Here is a 17,204-nt window from a genome sequence, read left to right on the forward strand (position 1 = left end):
TTTTATAATATTGTGTTGGTGGAAAAATCAATTAAATATATCCCAAATACTTAGAAAATAATTAGCAAAACTAAGCAATTGAAGTGATAGCATTGGTAACAGCACATCAAAAGGCAGTTGTGGACTTGTTGGTTTATGATTAAATTTAGCAAGCCACTCTCCAGAGATCTTATTAATAATCACAAACTCTTGCCAGCGTTTTACTACAATTGTATTCTGGTCCTCTGATGTTACAATCTACCATTTTCCATAACACAAGATTACAGAAGTCATTGCAATTGTGCTACCTAGAGAACTTCCTTGTAAACTTTAGGAAGTAAAAATATTATAAGCTAGGAAAACAAAATAATTCTACCCTCATTAGAAAACTGTGGAAAAAAAGCAAAAGATGATTATGCTCTGTATGATGAAATAAGCTATGGTTTTTGTGTAATGTACACTAGACCTACAGATTTAAAAACCTTTAAATATGAGGTAGCTATGTTGCTAGATCAATAAATATATGAGATGTTATTGCCCCAACTGGTAACAGTAACAAGAGCATCAAGTTGACTCTCCTATAACATGTGTTAACTCTTCCTTAGCGATCTGTTAAAAATCTACAGATGAGGGCTGGGAACATGGCCTAGTGGCATAAGTGCTTGCCTCATATACATGAAGCCCTGGGTTCAATTCCCCAGCACCACATATATAGAAAACAGCCAGAAGTGGCACTATGGCTCAAGTGGCAGAGTGCTAGCCTTGAAAGGCCCTGAGTCCAAGGCCCAGGACTGGCAAAAAAAACAACAACAACAACAAAAAAAAAACTACAGATGTAACTTGAATAACAGTTCATCACCAATTCATATGATAGATGCTTAATAACTATGTGGTTGACAATAAATGACTATTCAAGACCAAATAGCTCATCCAAATTTAGTATCTAAACTTTCTTACCTTTCCTGGGATTCTAAGGATTAGCTTTGAGGCCTAATGGAAATAGAGATATTTTCATAATAGTTATTGCCAGAAACATATCGATTTATAGCTACATTGCACTTGAATAACCTAAAATCCCTAAAAATAATTAAGAATACCACTTTCTGTTACTAATATTTCATACCCTACTCTATAGAGAAGTATGGTATTGTACACATTATTTCATTTACTTTTGCCAATGACAGGCACTATTTATTCTTCATTTTTAAATAAGGAAACTGAGGCATGGGGTAATTAGAGTGCTTTGTTCAACGTTAGTCACCAGAGCAATGGACTAGGATCTGAATCTAAGGTGTCTTAAGAGCACAACTGTTTAAATGCTACACTATATGTCCTCATGGAAATTATTCAAATGTAAACTATTTTGAGAAGTATTGTTTATAATATCAAGCATGACCTATTATCTGCCTTTCTTTCTTTTTTTTCTGGTCCTGGGATTTGAACTCTAGGCCTGGGCACTGTCCCCTCCCTTTGCTCAAGGCTAGTATTCTACCACTTGAGCCACTTCTGCCTTTTTCTGTGATTAATTGGTGATAAGAGTCTCAGACTTGCCTGCATGGGCTGGCTTTGAACCATGATCCTCAGATCTCAGCCTCCTGAGTAGGATTACTGGTGTAAGCCACCAGCACCTGGCTCCTATCTCTTCTTAAGCAGATCATTTTACTACCTTTTTTGGTCCCTCAAGAGCTGACATAGATTGTCAAACTTTTAATGTGTTTCCCAGAACTCGTAACTTTCTAATATTCAACAGTAGTACCAGATTCTGCAACATGTATTTCAAAGTTGTCCATTCTTAGTACACAGGACTGCTTTACTGCAGTTAATAGAATATAAAAGTGAGGGGAAAATCATTTTTCCTCACATAGACAGCTGCTTTTTGTAAAACTGCTTGGCTTAGGGAAATTACATTATAATGACATCCAAGTATTGACAACTGGTATTGTTTTGTTTTTGTTGTTTCTGCTAGTGGTATGTGCCCACTGAATAAAATATAATTATCTCTTTAGCATCTGCACACAGAATCAGCTGTGACAAACCTGTTCCATGAATAGACAAAAGTATATCTTTTAATTTGTTCAGTATACTTCCCAAGTGCAGGGATTAAAAAAAAAAAATGCTTCTGGGGGCTGGGCATATAGCCTAGTGGCAAGAGTGCCTGCCTCGGATACACGAGGCCCTAGGTTCGATTCCCCAGCACCACATATACAGAAAACGGCCAGAAGCGGCGCTGTGGCTCAAGTGGCAGAGTGCTAGCCTTGAGCGGGAAGAAGCCAGGGACAGTGCTCAGGCCCTGAGTCCAAGGCCCAGGACTGGCCAAAAAAAAAAAAATGCTTCTGAAACATTGATGTAGTTGACACCAGTAAGAGATCATTTTTCCTAAGAAAAAGCCTCCCAGGAAAGTCATTAAAAGGAGTCCGTTAAGTTTCAGACTCGTAGTGGTTTTACACAATATTTGTCAAATAGTTTGAGAATGAATGAGTGCTAAATGATGGATACACCTGAGAACAATTCAGAAAAAGAGATAATGTGGGATACAACTGCCAGAAAAGGATTTGGGGCTAGAAGACACTTCAAATGAGTAATATATGGACAAAGTAATTTTTACTTTGAAGAAAATATCTTATAAGAACTTGAAGTATCTGTAAAACAAAGGGTTATAAAGGGTAAAATTATTATAATTCGTAGGATTGGGGGATAAAAGTTAATACTAATACCAATGAATTCTGTATGGATTTATCAACTGAGATAAACTGAGTATTGGTCTATTGTAGTAGAGCAAGCCACTTGTGCTTTAAGGGTTAAAAAGCCAGAGAGAAAATTTCCAAAATTGATGATAACAGATTAGTATCATATCTATCATTTTCATTTAGATAAGAGCTAGATAGTAATCCTCTTATTTTTCTGCACTCTCTGAGAACACAGTGGAAAGAAGACACGGTTCTTACTTAGCTGAATAAGCATGCTGTATAAATCAAACACAATAAAGGCTCATAAATGTCAGCCCAGGCCTTCCTACTTACGACAATAAAAAGACATCTTTCATCAAAATCTTAACCCAGCCTCCACTGGTAGAACATCTCACAAGGAGAAAGCTTACCCAGACCTTGTTCTCACCCCTCAGCTACAGCTATTAAGTAACTCAAAAGGACTTTAGTTGTAGAAGCTCTGGTCTGGTTTTACTCTTCTTTAAACAGATTCTAATAGCAAGAATAATTTTGATCACTTTCATCTCAAGTTTTACAAGGATCACTATAACCAATACCCCAAACAGGAAAGGAACATAACAGGTTTGAGCTTGATTATTATCACATGATTAAATTTCAATCAAAATTGTAGGTGTTTAAATGCTTCTTGTGCAAATATAAAGGTGAAAATTTGATTTTTTTAAATGAGGTTGAGAAGTAAACATAAATGAAACCTCCCATTGTCACCATCGTGTAGCAAAAGGCTTATGGCACTTAGACCTTTTTTTAAAAAATGAATTGCAGACATCTTGTAGACAGAAAATATGTCTCCAGTTTATATATGTGTATATACATAATATTTTATATAATATATATATTTCTATTAGTTGCTGAAAGGATAAGGTACCACCAAATGTGGTAAAGATCACAAGAAAGAAATGACCTCATAGTCACAAAAAGCATCCAGCGGCCTTATCAAGAGATACCAGCATAAAATAAAAACAACCCTGAGATACCACCTCACTCCAATTAGAATGGCCTATACTCTGAACTCAGGCAACAACAAATGCTGGAGGGGATGCAGAGAATGAGGAACCCTTCTCCACTGTTGGTGACAGTGCAGACTAGTACAACCACTTTGGAGAACAGTATGGAGGTTCCTCAAAAAATTCAGCATCGGGTTGGGGATATAGCCTAGCGGCAAGAGTGCCTGCCTCGGATACACGAGGCCCTAGGTTCGATTCCCCAGCACCACATATACAGAAAATGGCCAGAAGCGGCGCTGTGGCTCTAGTGGCAGAGTGCTAGCCTTGAGCGGGAAGAAGGCCAGGGACAGTGCTCAGGCCCTGAGTCCAAGGCCCAGGACTGGCCAAAAAAAAAAAAAAAAAAAAATTCAGCATAGACATACCCTATGACCCAGCCATACCACTCCTAGGCAGCTATCCTAAACAACAGGTCCCAGGATACCATAAAGACATCTGCACATCCATGTTTATCGCTGCACAATTCACAATAGCCAAAATATGGAAACAACCCAGATGCCTCACTACAGATAAATGGATCCAGAAAATGTGGTACCTGTACACAATGGAATACTACATAGCAGTTAGAAATGATAGAATAATGGTATTCACAGGGATATGGTCACATCTTGAACCAATAATGTTGAGCAAGACAAGCCTAGAACACAGAGAACAAAGGCGCATGGTCTCCTTGATATATGATTGTTAGGGGGTGGGGGGAGAATAGTAGAGACCAGGCCTGCAAAATAACAAACTTCTTTTCAAATGGTATTTCCACATGTTTGGGTCAGGGATTTTACATTATGTCTCTAAAACCAAACAATTACTAAATAAACATAAAAAGGTCTAGGATAGACCTAACAGAGGATCACAATAGCTCAAAAGCTATGTACATATGATTATATAAGATGAGGCTAAGCAAAATGAACTCCAAGAGAAGGAAACAGGAGTATTTTATTATTGTCATTACGTTTAATGTACTAGGTGAATTTCCTTTGGTGTACCCCATGTGGTTACTGTATATGATTTGGGTACACCGGATATTGTATATATGCTTACCTGAACTAGGGAAGGGAAAGAAAGAGGGAGGGTATAACAAATGTGACAAGAAATGTACTCAGTACCTTATTATGTAATTGTACCCCCACTGTCCATCACCTTGTCAATAAAATTTAATTAAAAAAATAGATACCAGCATAGCCTCTTTCCTATGAACCAAGAGAAAAGGAAATTTGCCTCTTTTTCATTCATAATTGCTAATTCAAAAAAAATTAAGTCTGAGAGCATATCAAATAAGGATCTTTATTTGAATTAATTAGTTCTGGGATTTGTGTCAAATCAATCATGAATTTAATGGTCATTCTACAAATTGTCCTGCAATTTTTTAAACTATAATTTTATTATTATTAAAGTATTGTACAGAAGAGTTACCATTTCATAAGTAAGGTAATGAGTACATTTATGCTTTGGACAATGTCACCCTCTCTTTCACTTCTCCCCAGTTTTCCCCTCCTGTCCTTGCACACAAATTATATAGTTCATCTTCCACATACTGTATACTGAATAGCATGATTGCATTTCTTCACCCTTCCTCCCTCTCTTTCTGCAACCCTCACCACCCCAACTTTGCCCTCTAAAGAGAAACAAAAACCTAAAAACAAACACCACTACCACCACCACCAACAACAAAAATACCACATTTCCATTTCCTGTAGTTTGTTTTGATAGCATTTTACATGTTCAGGAGTTACACCTTCCCTGAGGTATCCTCCTTTGGTCTGGCTGTGTGTGAATGTCTACAGTCCTATATAGGTTATCATGTCCAATCCTATTTTATATCTAGCTTCCACATATTCGAGAAAACACGCACTATTTGTCTATACTATAAGTTTGGCTTACCTTACTTAGCATGATTTGTTCTAGGTCCATCCATTTCCCTGCCAATGACATATCTTGTTCTTTTTAATAAATGCATAAAATTCCACTGTATATAAATGATCCACTCATGTATTAAAGGGCATCTGAGCTGTTACTATAACTTGGCTATTGTGAATAGTCTTAACTACTAATTATTATAAGCATAGCTTGAGGAGACCAAATGCTGGCAAGAAAATAAAGAGCGCCTAGAAATAAGGGAAAAAGAAGATATTTTCCTACATCAGTAGCATGTAATTTGCAAATAGGATAAAATGGATGAGATGGGTAGCTGGTAACAACAAATACAACACAGCTTCTGTGTTTAGCAACCCATTGGTTAGTATTGGTTTTCATAGCGTTTTGGATTTTGGGGTGAGGTATAAAAGAATGATAATCTTTACTGTTTTTTTTTTTTTCTTAAGAGGACCTTCTTGAGTGTAAGTTGTTAACAATCAAAGAATGAAAGTGCTGATTTTTCAGTGTCAAGATCCTCAAGTGATAAGAAATAACCTGCTATGTCCAGCCTTCTCCTTCCTAAAGCATGGGTAATGATTAGGCAAGATTTCCAGTCAGTGAATTAAGGGGTTATCTATCATGACAGTGGGCCTCTCCTGTAATCAAATGATTTAATGTTTTGTTATGGTCATTTCTTGTTTCTGTTGCTTCCTAAGTAGAGTCTCCTTTTTAAGCATAGGGACTTTAAGGTCATTTAGACAAGCCTTATTTGGGCAGCAGAATCAAAATTGCCAAAACAAACCTTTACAGTGTGAAATACATTTCTGTGATGCAGGATTTATTCCACATAAATGGCCCACAATTTTCTGTGGGGTAGGCATGGGTCAAACAAAGGCAAGGAATTTTGTTTCGGCTGTGCAGCCAAAATCTTTGTAGCACTCGCTTCTGCCAGGAAATGAAACAATTTCTCTAGCTTGCAAAACATTGAGCTTTGTGGAGTCTGGTGACAGAACCCACTGTGGGTTCTGGCTAGGAGGCTGTGCAGATCTTTTTTTATTTGTTATTTTAACTTACATTGGACAAGTAACTAGGTTTCTAATGGCATAGGGGGAAAGAAACACACTATAAAACTGTAGTTGGCCACAGGAAGTAGAATTCCTGTTTAGATTCAGATTATGTTTAAATGCCTAAATTCTAGGATAGCATGCCCTGAGGTGCACATGAATATTGCAAAATATATCTTAGATAAGCAGCATGGCATGATAAACCATGTTCTTGAAGCTTCTGGATTTTTCCCCCTTTGACACATTGTCACAATGCTTTTCCCTGTGTCAGGATACCTGCTTTCTTTAGGCCACCTGGTATATTCCTATCAGTCCTTCAAACTCCAGCTCATATGTTATTTCCTTAGGGAATTTTTCAGTAAAATCTTTGTCTTCCCACTCCCTGCTTCACAAAATTATTCCCTCTGCTGATCTCCTTGTCTCTTACCCAATGCAATTTTTCTATGATTTTATCTAGCACACTGAATAGCAATTATGTGTTTACACATCTGCCTTCCAGAACAGATGGTGAGACCTCAAGGCCTGAGTTAATTTATTTTTTAAATTTATTTCATTACATTCAACATGTTGCCTGGCTCTCAGCCACTTAATACATCTTTGATGAATTAACAGTGAAAGATTTGTAAATTTACAATAACATTTAGATTTTTCCCTTTTAGAAAAGAATTCCTGTTGTTGTTTTAGACATTTTATGAAGGCCATATTGTTCTTAAGTTTCCTAAGCAAATGCATCCATCTAACTCATACAAAAAGAAGAAAGAGCAGCCATATGTATATGTTATTGCAATATATACTCTTTTCGAGAGACATACAAATCTCACACTCTGAGATACCCCAATAAATAAACCAGAAAGGAGAAAATGGAATTGGAATGAGAAATCCTAGTGACTGGGTTGATTATACCTTGTTATTGTGCAATTCTTTCTGTAGTTCATGTTTAGTGACTTGTTATTTTTTTTTGTGACTTGTTATTTTTAAGTGACACAATGCTGAGATACAAACCTTACCTTAAAATACCCTTCTAGAATTCTATTATAAACAACAATTCCTTTTTATGTGTGGGATCCTGGAGCTTGAATGAAGGGTATGGGCACTGTTCTTTAGCTGTTGTGCTCAAGGCTAGACTTCTACCACTTTAGACATAGTGGCACTTCCTGGTTTTTGGTGGTTAACTGTAGAGGAGAATCTCAGACTTTGCTGCCTGGACTGGCTTTGAACTGTGATCCTCAAATCTCAGCCTCTTGAGTAGCTAGGATTATAGGCTTGAGCCACCAAGGGCTGCTAGCAATAATTCCGTTGGGTAAGTCTAATTTTCTATATGTTTGTAAACAAATCTCCTTTTACTGTTATACATTGCATTAGCTCTAGGAAAAGCAAATTTTCAAATTTCATAATTAGAATGTAAATATAAATTATGTGTCATTCAAATAAGAATGTTCTTTTTATTGCTGTCATGACAGAATCTGATAGATGAACTTGAATTTTAAACATTCTGTTTAGATGTATAATTGTACATCCTTCCATCTTAAAGAATTTATTTGTTTATTTGTTTTTGTTGGTCATGGGTCTGCACCTGAACTCTTTTGCTCAAGACTAGTTCCCTACCACTTTGAGCATACGCAGCACCACTTCCAGTTTTCTGGTGGTTAACTGGAAATAAGAGCCTCACAGACTTTCTTGCCCCGGCTGGCTTTGAATTGTGATTCTCCGATCTTAGCCTCTGAGTATCACAGGAGTGAGCCACCAGTGCCCAGCTTCATCTTAAAGGAGTTAAATGATTAGAAATTAGGTTCACTGAGCTGTATTTGCATCCTCATGGTGAGGGCAAGATGATAATGGCAATGTTTAATAAAACTAATGAAATTTAGTCAAATTAATTATTTAGGAAGCCTATACTGTCATAGTCCATTCAACTCTGGTGATCTTATCCTGTCTAATCATAATGCCAATCACTATATTAGCCACAATAGTCATAGTTGTTATTTATGATTTTGTCAGGATTAATTATATGAGCTAAAATGGCAATGAGCTCTTTAATACAAGTCTATGTTTCTAGAGCTCTTAAGCCACATGGAAAGAACCTCCAAGAATATTTTTTTTCAGAGTTATGTTTTGATAAGAAGCAGTTCACTTAAGTAAGAAGAGGAATTTGGGTCAGGAAAATTGAACATAGGTTTAAAGTTCATGGAAAACAATAGTGTGACTATGTAACTTTAGTTGTAAACTGCCAGATGTAAAAGAAATAAAACAATTTTGACGAAAACCTATTTTCAGTAGGTAAAGTTAACCTAAAAAACACAAGCACCTAAGCCTCTGGAAGATAAATCTCTTATATTTAAAACCACTTCTGGCTGCTCATGTTTAACTATAGTACATGGGAGTTTATTCTAGAGCTCCTCTTTCTTTGTTTAATAATAAGGGTGTGGGTTCATCCAGTTTTGTTTGACTCTGTACAGGCCAACACTCAAGTAAGTGAAGGATCAGCACCCTTGACGTCATCCCTTCCTTAACAAACCACTTCAAAATCCTGTAACAGTAGACCCACCCTTCCTTTGTGCAATTAGATGCTGGAGGCCACTGCACTTTTATATAGTCACTGCTTGATTTGGTCTAGAAATAATTCTAATTACATCTCTTGACTCACCTTGAAGAACTTCCATGGGGAGCACAGTCCAGGCATTTTCCAGGTAGGAAATATAAATATAGCGAGCAGTATTGCAGGCCAGGCCAATATACAGAACCCTGGAAAAGTAAAAGAAAATAAATTGAGGCCCCAGTATGAAATATAAAAAATGCAAATATTTCCTACTTTTTTTCTCCCCAAACCACCCAACATCAAACATATGATCCAAACCTACAAGAGAGCTAAAGGACAACAAAATTGAACCATAAATTTAAGAAAAGAAGACTGCTTCTAACATATCTGCCTTCAGCTTTTCCCAAATGCTTAATATAAAAGCGAACATCATCCTTCCTGAAACTTAATTAGTAGCAGACACGATGCTTTTTTAAGATTGTCTGGGCACTCTGCCATCTATAATGACATTACTGGCTTCCTTCCAGGTGGCTGTAGGATAAATATGCCTGGGACTGTAGCCACTTCACAACTGTGTGCGGAGGGGGAGTAGGACAGATAAAAATGAGAACATGTGAATATGAATATGGACTTCCTTATAATACCAACAGTCTTACAAGGATACTCTCAAGGTCACCGATAACTATCATCTAATGATGAATAATGAACTACTTAGAAATCAAATCCTTTTTTTCTGTCAGCTCCACTGGTGCATGGTCATTATTTTAAAAATTATCTATGTCTCTGTATTCTAACAAAATGGATATATTAACCTCTTGACTCCTCCTATCCCTAATATTACTACCACCAAAAAGATAAGTAAAAAAACCAAAACCCAAAGACCCACAGTAGTCCACCCAAGCATAAGGATGCACTGATTGTGAACTGAATGGGCTAGTTTAAAAGAAAATGGTGGCTACCTTTCTGTACAAACATGGCCTAATAACAGGGATTTCTCTTTGTCGGTTGTTTTCTATTTATGCTAATTTTCTAACCTTAATGTTTTTCTTGTTTTCTGAATCCAAGTAGATGAAAATAGTAAGACAAAAGAAATATATCTTTAAGAACATTTTTATTTTTTAAATGTTGCTCAAACTATTTTGATATTAAATTGTTCCTATAAACATTGCTCTCTTCTTTAAAATCTTGAATGAAGAAAGAGAAATGTTTCTTGGTACTCAGGTGGCACTGATCATAAATAAGACTAAAAAAGGGTTGAGGGAGTGGAAACATAAGTGGGAAGAGACAGAAGATCCTCAGTGAGGTATTAAAAAGGTCTGGGTAGGCCAGCTGGTTCTCTAGAGATTATGTTTTTAATCATGTGTGGTTTGATGAAAAATACATTTTTCTATTTTGTTTGATAAAAAGATTGTTGAAAACTTGAGACTTGATTCCCCAGCTAGGGAGAAAATCATATTAAATATAGTATACTATATAACATACTATACAATATACTATAGAAACACACCAAAAAAGTCACCCAAACTTTCTTAAGATCTAAACCAGATCTGTGGGTGATTTCTACTTAGCCTAACTCAGAGGCCTGCAAAAATCTATGAAGGTCCATAAATGTCAAGTTTAGGTTTTGTGGGCCATAGAACAGTACAACTCTGTAACCGTGCACTAGTAGGGTTGGGTCTTTTGTTTTGTTGTTTGAACCAGTTCTGGAGTTTGAACTCATGACCTGGGTACTGTCCCACAACTTTTATGTTCAGGACTAATGCTTTGCCACTTGAACTACATTCTCCACTTCTGGCTTTTGGGTGGTTAACTGGAGGTAAGAATATCATGGACTTTCCTGCCCAGACTGGCTTTGAAGCTTAGTCCTAAAATCTCTGCCTCCTGAGTAGCTAGGATCAGAGGCATGAGCTATGCTTGCCTGGTTTTGTAGTAGTTTTGTATTCTGTAGATATATAGAACATAAATAAACGAGCTGTGCTCCAACCAAATTTGAATTGTGAACACTGAACTTTTGATTTTCATAATTTTCTGTATCACAAAATGATTCTTAGGATTTTTTTTACCATCTCAAAATGCAGAAACCATTTCTACTTTATGGAATATACAAAACACAGGGAGTAGGGTTTATCAAGAGGATGACTGCTAGAAGCACTTTACATGGCTTATAAAAATAGAACAAGAAAACCTACTGAGATTGTTTTTAGAAGGAGGTGAAGAGAGTGCTGAAGGGCTCAGTTTGATTGTGACATATTATATGCATGTATGGAAATAGTACAATGTGCAATTAATGCTAGTAAAAAAAAATCTTTTAGGTGGGGGGGGCGGGGGCAAGATTAGCCATTAAGCCGTAAACTTAAACCCTGACTTCACTTATCAATTCTCAAACAGATTTACTCTAGCAACTTAGAAACAACCAATGTCAAGAACTATGCCCATCTAAGTAACGTTCTCTAAGGCTGAAACCTGGTTCTGGTGTTTTTGCATGCTATCCACGTTATTTTGACACTAAGGATGGAGAAACCACTGGTGTAGTTCATTCCAAGCTGTCCCTACCAATACTCTTTCATAATCTCATTATAAAACAAATTCAGTATTCTATTATCCTAGTGTTCCCATTGTTTACCTTTAACTTTTCTTTTGAGCCCACCTCTGATCCATGACAACTGTATTAATCTAGGTCAAAATCCATAGCTCTTGTAGTACGTAATCCAAAATCAACCACCCTAATCTACTTCTTTAAGTGGTAGATTAAGCTCTGCCTTCAAACCTCTACCCATATGGAGTTACTGGTCCATAACTTCTGGGACCCTTAGGTCTTTGGACTGCCATATACAAACTAAGTATATGAACTTGATATCGTTTTTATGTTGTTCCCATATTTATAATGTCACAATTGATAGTTGTTTAGTAATCAACCAGTGCCCTAAAAATAACAAAAGGGAGTAAGTATCCAGGACAAGTTTCTCCATCTGGAGGGACTTAAGATTCTTTATCTCTCCAAATTTAGGGAGATGATTATAACATCATAACTTGTCCAAACAAAATAAATACTCAATTACACTATTGAAAAGAGAAATACCTGAGATTCTAGTAGGAAAAAGTTCTTTGGTGGTGTGTCTTCCTAGATGACACTGGGAGATCATTACCATGGCCTCTTGGCCACCATGACAGCTAGGCTCCAGCAGGTTCTCTCTGTTTGGCAGGCCTAAAGCAGTGGGACTAAATGACCATGGTCTGAATCCATGAGTCAAAGTACATCTTTCCCCTTCATAATTTGGGTATCTCAGGTATTAATTATAGAAAGAGAATGCACCATAACATTGTTCACCAATCATTTTGGAGAAACTGCATCTATGAAAAGACAAATACATACACATATATTTATTAAATAGTCACTAGCATTTCAGCAACCTAAGACTCTCTTTAATGTCTAAATGGGGCTTTCAAGCAGCCAAAGCATTCTGTTTTATAGACTCAATTGTGTTCCCAATTCAAATGTACAGTCCTAAGCCCTAACCTCCCGTCCCTCTACAATGTGCCTGTATATGGAGGCAGAGCCTTTGAACAGATAATTATGGCAAACAAGGTCACATAGGTGGATCTCAATCCAATATGTCTGGTATCTTTAGAAAGACAAGAAGGCTATAAGAAGATAGGTATGGGAGAAGTTAGTGAATGCAGTCGGAGACAAGCCAAGGTGAGAGACCTTCAGAAAGTCTGCCAACACCTTGATCCTGGACTTATGGCCTCAGAACTGTTAAGGAAATAAATTTCTGTTTGAACTACTTAATCTGTGGGACTTCATTATGGCAGCCCTAGAAAACTAACACATTCACTCTCCTGAAACTAAGGATTTGCTGATAAAAGGAATTTATGCTGGGTGCTGGTGGCTCACACCTGTAATCCTAGCTACTGAGGAGGCTGAGATATGAGGATCAAGATTCAAAGCCAGCCTAGGAAGGAAAGTTTGTGAGACTCCTCTCCAATTAACTTCCAGAAGTGGTGCTCTGTAACTCAAAGTGGTAGAGCACTAGCTTTGAGCAAAGGAGCTCAGGAACAGCATCTGGCCCTGAGTTCAAGCCACATAACCATAAAAAAGATTTTTTAAAAAGGAATTTATAATATTTTTTTAGTAGATTACCCCTGAACAACCAAATTCTTCTTTATGCTGAATGCAGAATTTATGTTGGGTGCTAGAATATCCCTAGACACTAAAGTCTGGAAATAGAGGAAAATAGTCTGAAAAGTGCTTTCTTAGTGAGATACAAATACCTGTTAAACATCTACAGTGATAAAGGTAACTTCATCACTTGCTTTGCTTCATAACAGGACACCAAGAAACAGGCAATTATGGAACAGATAGTTGGTATAAGAGGAGCTATCTACAAAGAGTAACTAACACTATTAATAACTGGTAAGGAAAACCCAAATATCTAAATTATCTATTTGGGTGAAATATAAAAGTAGAAGAAAAAGTTCAGGATCCTAATTTTTTATACAACCAAAATTCAAGAGAATTAGCAGTTCATGCCAATTGGTAGTTGTAATGAAACTAATAGTTTTTCAATACATCATTCTGGGATTTCTAAACAGTATAGGTTCACTAGGATGTACTACGTTTCTAGATTTAACAAAAATAACCTGGCTAAATGCTCCTGGAGGGCTAAAAACCACAGGAATATGAATTTCTCGATGAACATTTATAGAGATGTCACTGTATGCTATATTCTGTGTTAGGTCCAAGAAGAATAAAAATGAGGAGTATTCAACCATGTGTACTTGCACACTCTTATGCCTGTGCATGTACACATACACACACAAATAAAATTCTGTTAAAACTTTTCCTGATATGGCCTGAGATACACATACAAATGCTACAATTTCCAGACAAAAACCACTGATATTTGGCATAGTAATCAATCTGACAAAGTCCTCAGGAATTTTTAGTGCCCCTAAGCTTAACGTGAGGGAACTAAATAAGGCATTTAAAATTCAAGCTGAAGGACTATCAAGATCAAATCCAAAGGAGATAATATCACTGTTTTTGAAGTTTTGGCCACATCATGGGAGAAATGTATATAATTAAAGACACAACATTTTAAGAGAACACTGATTTAAACAGAGAGAGAGAGAAAGAGGCAGAGACAGAGAGGAAGGAAGGAAGGAAGGAAGGAAGGAAGGAAGGAAGGAAGGAAGGAAGGAAGGAAGGAAGGAAGGAAGGAAGGAGCGAGCTAGAATAAGTAAAACGAGGAGAGTCCTAGATAAGATATTCAAAAAGAAATCCCTCAGGAAGCTGAAGAAGCAACACTACAGAGGGATATTCAAGAAGGCGAAGAGCTTTACTGCAAACAGAATGTGGCTCCAAATCAGAACCAGGAGCAGTCAGTACAGTGGAGGCTGCTATCCTTGCTGTCTAATTCTACTTTAACTGGACTTGATCTTGTTTTTTCCTGGGACTCCCAGCACAAGCCTGAGTCAGCCTACCAAAGAGAAGACAGAGCTAAGAGAGAGAAGAAAGCCAGATTCTCATCCTATCATTTGAGCCCCAATTAAAACAATACTTACAGACTTTTTTTTGACTATTCAATCACACAACACAGTCCCTGTTTTACTTAAGCCACTCTAAAGATTTTCTGCCACTTCAACTGAGAGTTCCAAGTGACACACTATTGTAGCTGCCTTGTGAGGCAGTTCTACATCCGGTAGTGGCCAAGTAAAGGCTAGGTAGGCAGTTGTGGTAGAATGAAGGGAATGGTTGAAACACAGAAGCCATGTCTGCAGATTACATTAGTCTGCCAGGGCTGCTAGAGTAAAGACCATAGACAGGATGATTTAAGTGACAGAAATTTAAGGTCTCAAATTTCTCAGGTCTAGATTTCCTAGATTAGGGAGCTAAGAAGGATGGTTCCTTCCTTACCTCCCTCTCCTCTTGGCTTTGAAGATAGTTGTTTTCTCTCTTATGCCATCACAAAATATTCTTTTTTTTTTTTCCTGTCAGCCATAGGGCTTGAACTCAAGCCTGGGTGCTGTCCCTGAGCTTTTATTTTTTGCTCAAGGCCATATTTACTCATCTACTACTGTGAGCCACTGGTACCACTTCTCGTTTTCTGGTGATTAATTGGAGATAAGAATCTCACAGATTTTCCTGTCCCGGCAGGCTTTGAACCACAGTCCTCAAATCTCAGCCTTTTGAGTAGCTAGGATTACAGGCATGATCCACCAGCATCTAGCATCACAAAGCATTCTCTCTGTGATTATCCACGTCCTACTCTCCCTAGAAAGAAGGGCCCCAGCTACAATGGATTAAGGTTTATCTGAACGACTGCATTTTAACTTAGGGGCCTTTTTTAAAGGTCCTAACTCCAAGAACAGCCATACTCTGCGGTACTTAGGATTATGACTTGAACATATGAATTTTGGGGAGATGTAATCAGCTCATAAAGATGTCCCCCATCACTTAAAACTCTAACATACAGTAACATTTAGTAAAGCCTGTCCATTTCCTCTGGAATATTGACTGCACAGATGCTCAATGGAGCATGTGACAGCTTCCCTGGGCCCCTGCAGTCAGATTGGAGCTCCCTCTCTCTCTTTAGAGGAGGATTGTTAGCATTTTGCACAACCTAATCCGGCCATATTTACTCATTTACTTTATCTGCAGGATTGCTATTTACTTTTCTAGTGGTTGATATAGAGCAAAAAGCTTGTACAAACAGTGCTAATTAGTGTGTCTTCACAATGGGTTGCCCAGCAGGGGCACACAGCACTCTGACTGAGGGGTGGAATCCATAGCACACGCATATTTGAAGTGAGCTTTTTTTCAGAAGTAGGGACAACTACTTTGGTTAGAGTAGACAGGTTTTGAGGAGATCCAATGTGGGGGGAAAAAAAGGTTTAAAAACCTGTAAAACCATTGTGTAGATGGGCAAGCTATGATTATATGAAGTACAATTATTTTGGTGAGAACAATCACATCTTTTGTAAGTTCTTCCTGATCTGGTAAATGGGAGAAGGACCTAAGATTTTTGGGTCCTCACTTTCATTTGGGTCAACTGGTTCTGAAGAAAATTTATGCCAGGTGCTGGTAGCTCATGCCTGTAATTCTAGCTACTCAGGAGGCTAAAATAGCAAGGATCATAATTCAAGGCCGAACCAAGCAAAATAAACTTTCAAGATCTCTGCTCAACCAAGAGTTGGCACAACAGCACATGCCCATCATTCTCCCTTACGTGGGGACTGAGATTTCTTCCTGGCTAGCCGATGAAGAAAGGGCGGAGAGGCTCCATTTCAACAGAGAAAAGCTGAACGCAATAATGCACGCCTGCTAGGCTCATGCATGCATCGGTGGATCCCTTCAGGCAGGAAGTGAGACCCTATCTCAAAAGTAGCTAGCAAAAGGCAGGACTGGAGACATGAGTCAGTGCTAGAGCACCTTCCTAGCAAGCCTGCAAAGCCTGGCGTTCAAACACTAGTACCAAGATAAAGAAAGAAAGAGAGAGAAGAAAGAAAAGAAAAGAAAAGAAAATCATGTATGTGAATCTCAGCATTGCTACCCTAAGTCACACTCCCCATTACTGGCTAGCTTATTATCACAACTCGGCATGCACAAGTTTGCATGAATGCCTCTGTGCGCATGCTGCACTTAATAAAAATCCATACCAAGTTGAGTATTTGGGTAAAGGATAAGGATAGGCAGGGAGAGGAGCGATCTGGTGTACAGTTCTTCACATACTATAACTAACCAAAGCAGAAAGTTAGCACATACTATAATTAACCAAAGCAGAAAGTTAGATCAATCACTTAAGTTGGCACTAAAGAAAGCTATGAGATCATCTATCTGTAACTCTCTCATTTCATAGAGACAAGGACAGAGATGTCCAGACTGCTGACACAGGGCCACAAAGGTGGTTGTCCCATGGAAGGCCAAGGGCTCTGTCTAGCTTGCCCACAGAGGTAAGAGGTAAGAGCAATGTGCTTCTTTCCTACTCTCTGGGAAAGGCCCCTGTGTGGAAGGCTGGCAGTGGTAGTGTGGTTATACTGCTGGACA

At 37.9% G+C, this 17,204-nt stretch overlaps 1 protein-coding gene across 2 annotated transcripts in view; it reads right to left on the reverse strand.

Annotated features, from left to right (window-relative positions):
* Positions 1-17,204, reverse strand: part of Mfsd6 (major facilitator superfamily domain containing 6) — a 68,936-nt gene that overhangs the window by 12,999 nt on the left and 38,733 nt on the right. For both annotated transcript variants that reach the window (XM_048345079.1, XM_048345078.1), the window contains exon 3: positions 9,266-9,363. In XM_048345079.1, coding sequence (XP_048201036.1) covers positions 9,266-9,363 — 98 coding nt within the window. The remainder of the gene's footprint in view (positions 1-9,265; positions 9,364-17,204) is intronic.

This window comes from Perognathus longimembris, chromosome 4, assembly GCF_023159225.1.
Source record: "Perognathus longimembris pacificus isolate PPM17 chromosome 4, ASM2315922v1, whole genome shotgun sequence".
Lineage (NCBI taxonomy): Eukaryota > Metazoa > Chordata > Mammalia > Rodentia > Heteromyidae > Perognathus > Perognathus longimembris.